The 12170-nt window shown below is 40.6% G+C and overlaps 1 protein-coding gene across 1 annotated transcript; it reads left to right on the top strand.

The window, feature by feature from the left end:
- Positions 1–1266: 1266 nt before the first annotated feature.
- LOC145502891 (uncharacterized) lies at positions 1267–6239 on the top strand. The gene is made up of 3 exons (XM_081482292.1): positions 1267–1435; positions 3908–4023; positions 5809–6239. Exons 1-3 carry the CDS (start codon positions 1301–1303, stop codon positions 5954–5956), a joined length of 399 nt encoding a protein of 132 aa, XP_081338418.1. The 5' UTR covers positions 1267–1300; the 3' UTR covers positions 5957–6239.
- Positions 6240–12170: the final 5931 nt, after the last annotated feature.

Below are 12170 nucleotides of genomic sequence, written 5' to 3'. Positions count from 1 at the left end.
CAGAGACTTGTCCCATGCGTCACTGCGTCAGTGCCCATCTTAATCCATTTCAAAGCTTTTAGGCGTGCGCTACAAAAATATTTAAAGCTTTCGAAAGGTATTTATTCAGAGTATCATGGTTCGTTTCTGATAAACTACAACACCTTATTTAAGTGGCCCAGTATTATTTATTTCAGCTCTATTATCTGTCAAGTGGTCGCTCATGGGAGGTTTAAGGTGGCCGAACACAGTTTTCGCGCGCGCTTTTGCTGATGCAATTCAGCGCGCGCACAAGGATTGCAAAAAACAAACATGCCATCAATAAATCCTTTTATTTACTCAACACCCGCACTATCTGTGTTATTTTTCTCTATAATTGAACGCAGTGTATTGATGACTTTAGTCTTTTATTACAAAGCTATGTTAGAAAAGGTAACGATGCAAAGAACTTAGCAATTCTCAGCTTTTGCTTTGTTACCGAAAGAACCCAGTTAAATGCAGCGCATGCGTAGTAAGTAAAAAAATTGCGATTGAATGAGACATTGCACTCGGAAATACGCCTATTTCTCGAGAACCGCTCATTAGAATTTCACGAAATTTGGCACGAAAATACTTTAGGAAATACGTAACTGGAGTATTGAAAATAACTGAACTTTAACAAAGGAAATTCTAGATATTCCAGTGAACCTTCAACAAGGGATAGTTAAAGATCTCTCTGTTAAATTATTAGCAAAATGATGTTAACTTGTGAGAATCGTTACAAGCTCGTTGCATGCAAATTATAAAGAAAATGTAATGACGATATTTAATACAAATAAACAAAACCGATTTTAAAGGCTTGTTTATATTTATTCATGTTGCCATGGCAACGGCACATACTTCAGCTTAACCATCAAAAAACCAAGGTTTGTGTTGTCAACTTGCTTGGTGCCATTTTTGGCGACCGAGGGATCAAGGGTTTTAGAGAAAAAAGCGAATGAAACACAGGTATCAAAAACTGTGTTCAGCCGAATTTCCAGAGGGGTGGGGAGGTGTTCGAAAAAAGGAAAGGAAACTTTTAGCTCTAAAAGTGGTCGCGGTCGCTTACTGGAGGTGGTCGCTTACAAGAGGTTCCAAATATAGCGATTTGACTTGGAAAGGTTTGGTATTTTGGAAAACTGGTCGGTTGTCGCAACCGGAGGTTCGACTTTCCCATAAATGCGTCTCAAAAATATTTTACCGTGCCCAGATCCCCCAGATCCCCCAGACCCCTCATCCCGCATGAGTTGCTGGGTAATGTGTCTTACCGAAAGGCATTGCGGGAAAGGCTGAGCATTTCAAAATGGCGGCTCGCAGTTTTCTGAGGGCTGCCTCTCTTTGCAGACGAAATCTTGCAGTGAGTTCCACATTTGCCCGTCGACAAAGCATTTTTACAAGGTACAGGGAGCCTCCAAACGGTTTTCTCTTTAATGAGAAGGTAACTTGTTTTGCTGCTGTTTTCCTAACAATTTAAGCTAATAGTACGATATCAAGGCTCGATGAATTGGGCCATTCCATTTAATATCCGCACTCCCCCTATTGAGGTATTACTTGAAATCCCCCTCAGATATCATTTATATCACTTTCCCCAATAAATGATGTGTTGAAGACGTCTGAAGAGGTTTGCAAGTACGAAAATTAAAGTCGCAAAATTTCCGGGGAAGGGGGGGGGGTTAACCAATTTATCTAAATCCAAGGGGGTACCCTCTCAATAAATGATATCTGAGTGGGGTTTCAAGTAATACCTCAATAGGGGGAGTGCGGATATTAAATGGAATGGCTCATTCGAACTCGAGTGATTGATATTTAACCTTTGTAAGATCTGAGTTTCTCTTCCAGAAATCTGTTTTCGTTTTCAAATAATGTATTTAACTGAATTTCTTGGCATTCTGTTAAATACATGTAGTAAAATTTACGATTAGATAGTATTTTCCATTTAAAGCTTAAGTTGACTTGATAATTTTGATGATGAAAGCTTACCTTTCACCTGCTTTCACGGGAATAGTTGATACAGGTCATACAGGAATTTTTCAGATGCCAAAAGTTGAAATTATATACGTTCTTTGTGGCATAAATAGGTGATCAGAAGTGTAGAGACATATTTACTTTTGAAGTGATTTTACAATACCGGGCCACTTATTAACATATCTCTCAATGCTTCTAAGAACGAAGCATATAGACTGAAACAAAAAAAACCATTCAGATTCAATGAGATGCAAATGAGTGGGCCGTTGTTCTACAATCTAGCCTTACTTTTGAACATTACATGCCAAACTGAATTCAGAAGTTACGTGCAGGTTAGATCTCAGGCTGTGGTAGTTTTACGGGTACATACACTGTACATGTATACATGTAATTTGTACAGCAAGAGAATCTGTTGCTAAACAAAAGCTACTCGTGGTCTCAAACTATCTCTTCTGAACACACTTTTTTTTTTGTGGGTGTGCTTTAAACAACTTTCGAAAAACCCAAATGCTGTACTTCACAATTTCTGATATGTATATACCCGAGGAGACTGTTATTTTGTCTAGGCTTTAAGTCAGCAGGCAAGTGAAATTGGTGTGAACTTGCTACATCTATCATTAAGCCCTGGCCAAACAGACTTGGAAATGTAGTAGTTGCAAGTAGCTGCAAGTTGAACTTGTACAGAAACTTGCGTTGGGTGGCCAAATGGACTTGCAAGTTTCCTTGCTAGTACATGTGCATGCAAGTCGGCAAAAAGAACAAAAAGAAACAAACAAACAGACAAGGGCAGACATATTCTGGCAGACACATTGTGTGTTTCCTATTGGCCAATAATAGAGTGCATGCATTGTCACACAAAAACTAGAATCAAAAACCATTCAGTGGATGAAGCCAAGAAATTGTGATATTATAAACGATAAAGAAAGAAGACAGTTCTTCAAGTTTAAGGTGTGTGTGTTGTCCCAAAGTTGATATATTCGTTGAAATGTTCGGTGCAAAATTATAGAGCCTAGTATGGAGCCACCATGTTGGAGGACCTCCTTAGTCCTCTAACATGGCAGCTGGAAAATAGTGTAAACATCTGGAACTTACTTTGGCTATCTAGACAACTGATTATCTGAACCGAACCAAAAAACATTTACACAAGTACTTTTCCTAGTACTTTAACTCCTAAAATGGCTAAAATCGTGAGATAAGTGTATATTTGTTGACAAATGTGATCTTGGCTTCATGTCACGCACTGCCATAACTCTGACATTTAATATGCGCTGGTTTCCAAATGAAAGACCCTATTGAGCTGGAAAATTGTAAACAGATATAAATTTAGTACCCTTATGCCTGATGAGGATAAGACCTTTAGTGGCTCTTTAGTTTTGGATTTGAGGATATGATGATGTCACATGCACACACTCTAAAGGTTAATGGATGTCTCTTAACTTGTGTTGACTTGGGTTGTGTGGCCAAATGTGTAGTTCCAGAAAATATCCATACCTCCCCCAGGGAAGGGATTTTTTTCTAACACCTCCCCACCCCTCTGGAAATTCCAGTCAAGCTTCATACATTTCTTAAAATTTTTTGGTCTCATAGAACCCCCCACCCACCAGGAAATTCCATCCCTTCTGTGGGCAGAGTATGGACATTTTCTGGAACCGCACAATGGTGAAAAACTTTCATTGACTTGATCTCGATCAAAGTGAGTGCAAGTCATCGCAAGTCATCGCAAGTACACACAAGGCCTGACGAAACGGAGTTGCAAGTAGACTCAAGTTTTCAACTTGAGTATACTTGTGAGTCCGTTTGGCCAGGGCTTTAGTTTGGAAAACATAGGAAATGGTGTGGACAAAAATTATAAAAAGTCTAGTTGGATAATGTGCATATATTATATCCCTTTCTTTCTCTGTTTGTTTGTTTCTTTGTTACATGATTTTTAATCCTCTGTTGACAGCCTCTAAAACCAGGAGAGAAGAGACAGTGGGAAGACTGGGAGGAGCCATGGTATAGATGGTGGGCTCTTATTTTTGTTGTGATGCCAGTGTTGTTTTACTACAAACCCGAGACCAGGTGAGACAATACAAGTTTGTCAACTTTTCTAACACTTCCACTTGCAAAAATATGTCGAAAAGATAAATAGAACCACTAGGAAATGTTGCTGGACGGCTTTCATTTCAATTTGAGATGGTTATTGTATGGCTCACATGTAAGAAAGAAAGTTAATTCCATCCATGTTATTTGATCAGGGTAACAAACAGTGCCACATTTACATGCTGCATACAAAATTTTATTTAAATGCTCTCACTTCCGTTTGATGTACAAACAAAGAAAGCAAAATAAACCATTCCATGTGGAAACACTGCAGAATAGCTTTCATTTGAATGGTCACACACTGGGGCTTCATCCACAGACTTAAAAGTTAGAACCACCTTGTATAGCATAGTAAATGGTACCACATGAAAGTACTGCTCAATAGCTTTCATTTGAATGGTCACACACTAGGGTTTCATGTACAGACTTAAAAGTTAGAAGCACCTTGTACAGCATAATAAACAGTACCACATGAAAGTACTGCTCAATAGCTTTCATTTGAATGGCCACACACTAGGGTTTCATGTACAGACTTAAAAGTTAGAAGCACTTTGTACAGCATAATAAACAGTACCACATGAAAGTACTGCTCAGTAGCTTTCATTTGAATGGTCACACACTACGGCTTCATCCACAGACTTAAAAGTTAGAGCCACCTTGTACAGCATAATAAACAGTACCACATGAAAGTACTGCTCAATAGCTTTCATTTGAATGGTCACACTAGGTTTCATCCACACACTTACAAGTTAGCACCACATTGTGTGATACAGTCAAGCCTCCCTTAAGCAGCCACCCAAAATATCAAACCTAATATCAAGAATGGAGGTGGTCTCTTATGAGAGCTTAGACCATATTGGGTCAAGATTGTGCCTCATTTAAAAAAAACTGATAGAGTACAGTGTATGTGCATTTTTTCTTTAAACTTTTAAATGTTTTATTCAAGTGAAAAGTCATTTTCAAGAAAAAATCTGGTACTTCCCATTGAAAATTTCCATCTCTTGTACTACCCAGGAATGCAAAAATTTTACAACACCTTATTATATGGCTAGCTCCACGAACGGGCAAGATGAATCAAATCCTGCGCTGTGATTGGCTACCCGAGCAGGCAAGATAGAGCTATCTTGCTCACTCGGCACTACCTGTGTCCGTGTCCCGCAAGAAAAATTTCCCCAAAAGCCATAATGTTGTTCGTTCAAGATGGCTGGATATTGTCCTCATTCTTTTTTTGTGAGTTTATGGACCTCGACTCTGTCTCGGTCCATAAACACGCAAAAACAGAACTTGGCCAATATCCAGCCATCTTGACTTCACACTTGGTCAATAACCCATATATACTATCCAATTTCCCCTCTATTATCTGTCATGTGGTCGCCTAAAGGAGTTAAAAACAAGAGAAAATTTCAAACTTTTAACTCTAAAAGTGTTTGTGGTCGCTTATACAAGAGGTTCCAAATACAATAATTGACTTGGAAACTTTTGGTATTTCGGAAAACTGGTCATTGAGGAGATGTGGTCGCTTTTGAGAGGTGGTTGCAACCAGAGGTTTTACTGTGTTTTATGACAGAAACAGGTCTAAGAGGTGAAAACCATTAGGGAGGGGTAGGGAACCAGGGAAGTTAAGTCCTCTCCCCCAACCACCACTCCCATCCACCATGTAATGTCAACAACTTTAGCTATCTACATGTAGTTTCTATTTTGCAAGTATCTTGATTTTCCAATGCTCTGCATTTTGCCATCAACTGGCTCTGTACTTTATTGTAGACCTGAAGTTTGGGCCAGAAGAGAAGCAGAAAAGATTGTCGCTGCTCGTGATGCCGCCTATGCAGAGGCTGTTGCAAAGGGTGAGCCTGTCGATGAAGGTGAAGACATTGGCGATTTTAAACCCAGTGATATGAAACGTATATTGTAAAGCCTGCCTGTTAAAATGAATATTTTGTTTACTTGAGGCATTAGGTAACTTTTATTCTTGATCATGTAATCAAAACCTGCAGAACAGCCAAGGATATTAGTGCATAAACTGAAACAATAATAAGTGGGTAGTTTGACAAACATGTTTAGAATGGACAAGTTAGTTTTTCTGTTTGCTGAAGGTCAGCAGGTTAACATAGTGATCAGATCTCGGGTTAATTTAATGATGTATTGAAATGTTTGATCTCAGTCTGTAAATAAACTTCTTTAAAGGTTTCTGTAAAGGAACTCCATCTTTAACATAATCTAGCTATCTATAAGCCTGCCACGTTCCGTGAACACAATCAAGTGGGGATCAAAATATGGTGGGATGGCTGTCCTTTTTCATTCTAGTCAGTTACAGGAACATCAGAGCTGTCATTAAGGGCCATAACCCATAACACCTGCTACGGCTGAGTATGTTCAATGGGCCCTTGATGTTACAGGTGAACTGGACAAAAGTTGATAAAATTCACCCAGAAAGTAACACGTTTGTTACATGTGTGAAGATCAACGCTACAGTTGCCTCAGAACTTAGTGACAGCCCTGAACATTATTCTGTGGGTCTGGATGGAGCTAACTGATAGCCAAGATCCGAGATTTTCTGAGAAATGGGATGAAATTCTAACTGGTAGCTGAGAAATGGCCTAAATTGATCAAATAACTCAGATTCCAGCACTCCCATCCACAGACCCTCTACTCTAGGTTATATTCATATCCCAGGTTCAGAAGTGCTTATAGGTACTTATCTTTCGCACCCAATCTCTCATAGAGGGACTCATCCCTAGCCTCCTACACAGATATCCTTACTACTGGTCACGCAATCTTTCTCTGGAGATTAAAGATCGCGTGACGAGCCATAAGGCCGTGTGCGTAGGCTAACTCTTTCCCAGTGCGAACAGCAGTTATCCAACCTGACTCCAAAGGTGTCCGTTTTTGAGAGACCGCCTATAAACTACATGTCTGCAATGCATCCTGGGTTGATTTTTAGCAAGCAATAGTCCACTTTCGATATATTAAAATTCAGCTTAGCAGCGAGGCTTAGAGGACACAAACAAAAGAAATTGAATCACCATGTTTCTTAATTTCTTTTGTTTTGTCCTCAAGACCTCACTATCAAGCTGAATTTTAACATCGAAAGTGGCCTATTGGACGAAGTGAGCAAAATGTTGTTATTGGCCGGTGGCAAATAACCAATTGCTTTCCAGAATTACAACTTCGAGGATGAAAACTAGTTCGAACAAGAGTCAGCGTGACCGTGTGGTTTAGGGAATGACGTCATCTCTTTGTTCATCCAGGTGCTTTCTTTCGAGTGTTGCGCAATATTGTGGACTTTCGAGTGTCGAGGCAGCTTATTGTAGCGGATACTGAAGTTGGTTCTTTTTAAGTTCGAAGTCAGCGTTAATGGCATTTGAAAACCTTGCAGACATGTCTTCACGAAATTTTTAAGACTTTTCGAGGCAGCTTATTGAAGACCGTAGCGGATAAGTTATTTATTTAAAGTTCGAAGTCAGTGTTAATGGCATTTAAAGAGGGTCCCCAATAGGTTTGGCGGGATGCGGGATTTGGCCTTTTTTCGCCGTGATATTCGGGAGTTGAGCTGAAAACAGGGGCGGGAAGCAGGAATTGCAATTACGAGCGGGAGCGGGATTTCGTGTTTTTATGGGAATGGGATACGGGATTTAAATTCTTACATGACCTCGTAAGTTGACTAGCCTGCGAACGCAGACGTATTTCCGGCTGTCGCTTTGTCTCCGCCGAAAATAACGTCTGCGAACCCGAGCCAGGAAACGATTTTTGTGACGTAGGTTTTTTAAGCAAATCACAGTTTAGCTCAAGAAGCCTCAGAACTACTGCGCGAGGTATTCGCTGCGAGGAGCATTCGAGTTTCATTCCATCATGGAATCTGATTGGCCAAAGAGGAACAAAATTCATTATGTCACAGAAACGTTTCCTGGCTCGGGTTCGCAGACGTTATTTTCGGCGGAGACAAGCGACAGCCGGAAATACGTCTGCGTCCGCAGGCTATAAATTGACCAGCGCAAAAAACGCAAGCTGGTAGAAACGAACCTTTTGTGCATATAGCTGTGTCAGGTTTCTAATGAATGGCAACAACTCTCTACCCTGTCAGGTTCTGTCAAACGTATTCATTATCGCTTGATTACTTTAGTATCATGAGACTGTATGAAGTCTTTGAGCCCTATTTCAATCATTTGTGTTGGCCTCGGATATTAATGACATCTGTCCATTGGCTCCTCGCGGCTTTGGCGCTCGTTATCGTGGCTTCGCCGCTTTCTTAGCGCGCTCAAATTGCTTGAAAACCGTCAAGCTACGCAGGCTATCCATTTCCGGCATTTTCGACGCTTGCGCCTGTAATCTTAACCACTCCCTATCCCCGATCCTTTCTAGTTTTTCTTAGTCTTTCGACCTTCTCCAGAGCGCTTGACTGGGCGCTTGGCTTGCTTTGGCCAGGATGGCCACACCGGATGGCGGTAATAATGATTGACCAAACGAATTATGTGACATTATAAATTGCGTCGCCATATTCACACCTTATTCACCATTAACTCTGTGGGACGTAAAAGAACCCACACACTGATCGAAAAGAGTAGGGGACGTAGTTTCCGGTGTGGTGGCCTATTTCTCATCTGATGGTTTTAAAAAAGGTTTCTGTGTCAATTATTAAAGTATTAATTTAACAAATTAATAAGTAACACAGAGATGTCTGAAAAGTGGACGGGATCGGGATTTTCAGGCAAAAAGGGGCGGGAAAGTGGGATTAACAGGAAAAAATGGGCGGGAAAAGCGGGATTTGAGAACCCTATTGTGGACCCTCTTTAAAAACCTTGCAGACATGTCTTCACGAAATGCGTACGACTTTTCGCACGAACAGAAAGCAGTAGTTTGGCTGCGTGTTGTGTACCCTCTTCTCTTCGACAAAAACCAACGTTGCTTTCTGCTGAATAAATCAAAGAAGGAAATATGTAGTTTCACTTCTTTCGCCTAGATTTCTGTGCACAAAATGTATAACATAAACCCAACGCGCGACGAAAGTGTTTACGTAGGAAAAGAGTTCAACTCCCACAGGATTGCTCCGCTACACCAACATGTCCCCCGTTTCATTGTTTCGGAAGTGAAAATGCCCTGTAGCTGTTACCCCAAAGCCAAGGCGATTCAAAGTCGTGTTCGTAAACAAAATAGTTGTCCTAGTTTTGGTAATAAAAGCACGTCGTCTCGCATACCGACGGAACAAACATGGTTGGTGTCGATTTACACGGTCAGTATAAAACATGTACTGGTGACTGCGGACTGCGGCCTGCGGACTGCGGACTGCGGACTGCGGACTGCGGACTGCGGACTGCGGACTGCGGACTGCGGACTGCGGACTGTGGACTGCGGACTGCGGATTGGGCACACAACATGAACATAGGTATAAAACGCGGACTAAATATTGCGGACTGCAGACTAAATGCGGCCTACCGGCTGCAGCCCATGTAGTTAACTGACCCGGTCGTAACTAATATTACATAATACATGTATAAACGAGAACAAACCCTCTCGTATGCACGTTCTTTGCGATCATTTCATTTCTTTTCACCCCTGCTGAAGGGAGACCAATTTCACGCCTATCTAACAGCTCAGGCACAAAATGCTGTCCACAGAATTTTTTTTTTTTTAACATACCAAACCTACGAAAACTCGAGTTAATCTACGATTACTACTAGTTTTAGCAATTAAGTTGCTGATATCGAAGGCAGAGGTAAATTATTGATCTGTAGGGCCTGACAAGTTAAATCAACTGAAGCATTGGTTTTGTCAATGGACGAATAAGCTTCATTTCAATTTGAAAGCTCTTAAACATCTCTCCGAGCGTTTACTCAGGCGTCGTACCGCAGTATCAAATCGTACTTTACAAATAAGCTGATTGAACACTAAAAACAAATAAAAGAATCAGGGTACTTTACCACAAGACTTACGCTTAGATATTTACTATTCAGGTTGCTTCGTCGAATGTCCTCTTTATCCAATCTCATGTTCATCTTCGAAGTTCTGTTTACGACGATACTTGGTTTTTTTCAACATTTGAGGTACACGTCTCCTCAGCATCATTGTTTGTTTTTAAGTCAGTAGTTATAGTTTTTTTTGTTTTTGTTTTTGTTTTGTTTTTGTTTTGTTTTTTCAGTGTTTCCGTTGTTTGAACTCGTTCATGGCTCATTTGTTATCTCGTGAGAACGAGTCGAGCATGAACTTTGCTTACTTGGCAGGCTTTTAAGCAATATACTTCGTGGACCGACCCGTTCTGAAAACGATCGACATCCTTAAGCTTGCATGAGAGATGAAGGTATAAGGCGTGATTTTAGCCAAAAATTTCATCACAAAACACCCCATTCTGTATAATACATCGTTCACGTGGAGCAAGCACACGATACGGAGAGATGTCGCCTTCTCATCCTCAGTTTCTCAGGTTTTCCTACGGAAGCCCGGGTGATTATTGGCGTTGTACACACATGCACTTGCAGAAGCAAGCATTTGGTCCCTGATTTCCTTACTAGAGTTAAACAAAGGGCAGTCAGGGGTTTATTGTTTTCCGCTCCTAATAAAGCATGCGCAGTTACTACTGTGTCGGGAAAGCACGCGAAAATAATGCCTTTGTAAAAGGTCAGAAATATTCCCTTAAAGCGGAGGTTTTTCATACTTCACTATGCTTCCCAAAGCAAAATGTTTTCCGTTCGCTTAACTAACAAGAACAAATTATAAGAACATTCCTCGTTTTCGCCGCGCGGGAAACATATTTCGGACGTAAAATTTGGTTCAGTAAACAAAAAAAAAATGTTTGGAAATATTTGGCAAACAGCTTATTGTTTCTGAAAAACAAGGCTTTCGTTGGAAACACTCATTCGGAAACACCGAATTGTTTTGCACGCTAATGCGCATGAGCAGACTCAAGAAAGCAGAGTGTTTTCTCAGATAACTATTACTCATTTGTCGTATCTCTTGACCAGTCATGCAAGAGGAAAGGGAAAATTCCCAGTATAACAATGATGGTAGAACTTAATTTTCAGTCTGGCGCTCGTTCCATTTCCTGCTCGAGAGAGAACGTCTGTCACTGGAGCCGAAATATTCGGGGCTAATCATGCTGATGACGTTTTACTACTGAGAAATCCATAGTTGGTTGACTGAACAGGCGTACCGTAAATCCTCGAATTAGCGCCTGGGGTGCTTATTTCAAATTTAGAAGACGAAGGGTGCTTATTCGAGGGGGGCGCTTAATCGAGGAGGGGGGGGGGGGGGCGCTTAGTTAATTTCTCCCAAATCGTGGCCTGACATGATCATTTGTTTAGTAAATCATCTGCGCGAAACCAACAATATAAGCTGTTTATCGACGTAAAAACTTGATCCTAAACTTTAGATAGCGGCACCGTTAGTAATTGTATTTTTTTTCCAAGCTAAACGTGGTCACAAACTAAACCAATGCACAAATCTAATACTACTCGACGAAAACTACACATACTTTGTTTTCTTATTACTCGTACACAAAATGGGGGGACGGGAGAGGGCGGTTATTTGAGGGGTTGCGCTTATTTTAAATTCTGGCCGATAGGACGGGCGCTTCTCCGAAGGGGGCGCTTATAGTCCAGCTGTTAAGGGACAAAATTGTTCGTTTTTTGATAAAAGCATCAAACTTGGCAGGGTTACTAACCTCTATAAGACAAATATTTCCTGATATAGAGCCATGCCAAATTTTCTTCCAGAACCATGGAATGCGCATGTCAAAAATATGGCATACAAGGCCCTTACATGGAAACGAGGCCAATGCAAAATACCAATTTTATTTGCCTTCTGGGACTACTATGCCTAGCGTCTTGCTTTCGTAATACAACAACAAATTAACCATTGCCTTTGAGTCTTAAATTATGTCACGTGATAATCACGTGACCATTATGTTCAATTACAAGCAGAGCAATACGCACTGATGAAATCATTACCATTTTTAGAACTACCAAAGAAATCATTCAAACTCAGAATTAAAAACAAAATACTAAGTGTTCTCGAAGATGAAGATTCCTTAATTGAGGTTTGCAGGATCGTTTCTAAATTAAAATGCCAGTAGCAGTAGTAAAAAAAAAAACTAACCAACAATCAAGCAACCAAACAAAAAATATATTATCTATTAA

Source organism: Orbicella franksi, chromosome 11 (genome assembly GCF_964199315.1).
Source record: "Orbicella franksi chromosome 11, jaOrbFran1.1, whole genome shotgun sequence".
Lineage (NCBI taxonomy): Eukaryota > Metazoa > Cnidaria > Anthozoa > Scleractinia > Merulinidae > Orbicella > Orbicella franksi.
This window is presented reverse-complemented; position numbering and strand designations above follow the sequence as displayed.